Below are 3,576 nucleotides of genomic sequence, written 5' to 3'. Positions count from 1 at the left end.
TCAGTACCGATATCATCAGCATCACCATCATCCCCATCAGCAGTTTCATCACCATCATCATCATCTCCATCATCGAAACAAGTCAAAACATCACCGTCACCATCATCACCATCATCACCTTCAGTGGAACAACAACATCTTAAATTGTCTTCATCCTTGTCTTCAGCTTCCTCCTCCTTGTTATCTTTATCGTCATCCTCTTCTTCATCCTCATCATCAGCAGTCACGCCGACCAAGACTGCCAAATTGAAGGCTTGGTTGTCCGAGCACATTGACCACCCATACCCCACAAGAGAGGACAAAATCAATTTGGCGGCTCAATGCAGTATGACTTTGACACAAATTTCAACGTGGTTTGCCAACGCCAGGAGACGCATGAAGAAGGGAGGAGATATGAATAACGAGCTGGAAGATGATGAACTGGAGTCACCATCATCTGTCTCCTCCGCTGCTCCTATTGTTACATCATCTTCATACTCATCGTCGTCGTTTTTGACATCATCATCGTCTTTGATGTCATCCATCTCATCATCTTCATCAAATTTTTTGCCACCGTTTTCTTCATTACTATGTCCTGCTGCATCATTGTCGTCATCTTCTTTGTTCGATGCATTGCTGAATGGCAATCCTTTACAGAAACCACAAGTGTTGCCAGTGGTGGAGTGCCCAAACAACAATCAAGTGGAGACTCCTGCAACGACAATGAGCCGCAAGAAAATGTGGTCAATAGATGATATACTTGGCAAATGATGCGATCTATATTCATTTTGCTTTGCTATTTTAACTACCTTGGATCATTAAGGCTTTTGATTTGTGTTTCTTCCGCTATTTTATGAATATACGCAAGTTATTTTTAAAGAAAAACAGTTCGTTTTTCGTTTGGTTGTAAGAAAACAAATATAACATCAATATATACTAACTAACTAATGTTAATTTAATATTGTGCGTCTCAAACATAAATAGTTAGAGATACAAAATTAATTATATTATTACTAAGGACAGAATAAGGACAGATTACGTATTGACAATAGTAAAAGTTAGATCTTTTTGGTGATTATTACATGTGAACTTTGTTTCCAGAAAATCTTTTCTGCATTTCTTGGCATTCCCCGACGTTCAACACGCAGACAACATAATATTCATGTAAAATAGCGAACTGGAACCATGAAACTTTGCATGTGAATGACCGGGATTTCTTCCTTTCATAAGCATAAGGCTGTTTTAATTCTCACAATAACTCTTCTATGATAAGTTAACATACTTTTTATATATAAACTTAGGAAGGGCCTGGTATGTGAGGGGAGTTGGTTTAACCTTGCTGCATCTTTCTTTTAATATTACTGATTCTTGTCTATCTTGGTTTTCTTCTTATCTCTGTAATCGTTTTTCTTCTGTTGTTCTCAATAATTCTACTTCTAACTCCTCTACTCTTACTTTCGGGGTACCTCAGGGTTCTATCCTTGGCCCTCTTCTATTTATACTCTATACTTCTGAACTACCTCGTATTATTAATAACTTTTCTTTCTCTAGTCAACTATATGCTGATGATTCTTTCATTTATACTTCTTTTCCTCCATCTAATCTCAATAGTGTTCTTCTTAATTTAACTCTATGTCCTTCTTCAATTATCGCTTGGTCTGACTATGTGTTTTAAACTTAAGAATTAATTTGTTTTAATAAATCTAAACACTCTATTACTATTCCTCCTATTATCTTACCTGATTCTAAAACTCTTGATGTCTCTCATAAGTTTCGTAGTCTAGGTTTTATCTTTGATTCTACTATGTCTCTCTCTTTTCAGATTAATAGTGTTGCTAGAAGCTCTTACTTTCATCTACGTAGAATAAAAAAACTTTTGCCTTTTCTTGATGATCCTACTCTTCTCCTTCTTGTTACTTCGTTAGTCTTATCTAGGATTGATTATTGTAACTCGCTCTACTATGGTCTTCCTGACTCTATACTCTATCCTTTAAGTAAAGCTTTTAACTCTGCTGCTCGTCTAGTTGCTCGTGCCCCTTTCTTTTCTCATATATCTCCATATCTTGTTCTTTTGCACTGGCTACCTATAAAATATAGAATAATTTTTAAAATTTGCACGTTCATGTATAAGTCTCAATCTAAATTATTTCCTAAGTATTTATCAGATATATTAATTGAACCCTAAACGCCCCGGTTTACGATCGTCTTCTTCTTCTCGCTTTTTCTTAACTCGTGTTAAACACTCTTTTGCCAAATCTGCTTTTGCTTTTTCTGGTCCTTTTCTCTGGAACTCTCTACCTCCATCACTTGCGAAGTTCAGAGCGGATCTCAAGACCCATCTGTTTTCAAAATTCATTGAGGAGCGCTGTTGAACATCGCGGAAATAGCGCTTTATAAGCTAATTGATTGATTGATTGATTGATTGATTGAACCTGTTTCTGTTTTTAACAAATATTTACAGCGAGTTTTTTTTACTATGCTCAATGTTGTTGTTGAATTATCGTTCAGTAATTTTTAATCTATTTGAAATTGCCGGGCTCGTGTTTTATTTTTTAATAAAAATATTTTTATAAAACAGTTCAGAATTCGTTTTTTATGTATCTAAAAAAAATCTTTCACCATCTACGCTAAGTTATTCATGTCTCGCTTAACAACGGCACAGAATGTGAATTATCACTTGAACTACTGAACTTGAACGACTACCGACTTTGTGTTTGCCACTGGCTCATTTTTTATTTCATCCTGTCTTCAGTTCAGAGAGTTTAGCTGATCTAATTTTGTTGAGAATGAACGATTTGCTTTGCAAACTTCTTCGACTTGGTCATCATCCAGTCGTAAAATACAGAAAAAAATATCTCTTTGCCAATAAGCAAGTCCCTCAAACTTTCATTGCACTCAAACAACTTAGCAGTAACAATGGCTCCTTCTCCAACAATGATAAAAAATTGAATAACGGTAGTGATAACACTACCAACAAAAATAATACCAATGGTGAAGATGTGGCCAAACAGGTGTTTATATTATAATTATATATATTATATTTTCATAAAATAATTTTATAAAATTGTTTTGTTTTTTAATGAAGTATTTTTTACAAAAGTCTTATTACTTATTTTATAAGTTATTACTATATTTATATTTTTTAGTTTTAAAATTTTCAATTATTTCCAACAATTCAGTTGTTAGTTGCCTTTTGTCAATGGTTTTTCATATCAATTTATTAATTTAATATTTATTTATAAATATTATATATCAATTTAATTTGTAAATGTGTGGATGTAATTCTAGCAATTTTATTATTAATGATAATAAACTGAACTGTTCAATTGAACTATTAAACTGAAATGTTCATATTTCAAAGCAAAACTTATCGTTCGAAGACATGCAGCCAATAACGAAGAAAGAAATAATTAAGTTCCTCACAAAAATGAACTTAGCATACAGCGAAGGTTTCACATGCATTGTAACGTCCTGCTTGAGACATTGCAGGAGTAAGATGAAGCTGGAAAAACTTGATCAACTCTACGTCAACTCGACTACAGGTATCTGTTATAATAAGGAAACATACAAAACATTGTGATATAATGAAGATGATGT

General features: G+C 33.7%; 2 protein-coding genes across 2 annotated transcripts in view; both read left to right on the top strand.

The window, feature by feature from the left end:
- Window positions 1–237: 237 nt before the first annotated feature.
- Window positions 238–396, top strand: HELRODRAFT_153600 (hypothetical protein; the record flags this gene model as incomplete). The annotated part of the gene is made up of 1 exon (XM_009033232.1): window positions 238–396. A coding segment is annotated over one exon (159 nt), but the record flags the coding sequence as incomplete, so codon positions are not given.
- A 2,048-nt stretch (window positions 397–2,444) lies between these two features.
- Window positions 2,445–3,576, top strand: part of HELRODRAFT_189902 (hypothetical protein) — a gene marked incomplete at its 3' end in the record, with an annotated part of 6,729 nt that continues 5,597 nt past the window's right edge. Inside the window, exons 1-2 of the mRNA XM_009033231.1 lie at window positions 2,445–2,990; window positions 3,341–3,521. Coding sequence (XP_009031479.1) covers window positions 2,766–2,990; window positions 3,341–3,521 — 406 coding nt within the window. The 5' untranslated portion in view covers window positions 2,445–2,765. The remainder of the gene's footprint in view (window positions 2,991–3,340; window positions 3,522–3,576) is intronic.

The sequence above is a fragment of the Helobdella robusta genome (assembly GCF_000326865.2).
Source record: "Helobdella robusta unplaced genomic scaffold HELROscaffold_9, whole genome shotgun sequence".
In the NCBI taxonomy this organism is placed as follows: domain Eukaryota; kingdom Metazoa; phylum Annelida; class Clitellata; order Rhynchobdellida; family Glossiphoniidae; genus Helobdella; species Helobdella robusta.
Note: the sequence above shows the minus strand (reverse complement) of the source record. Positions and strands in the feature narration are given on the sequence as shown.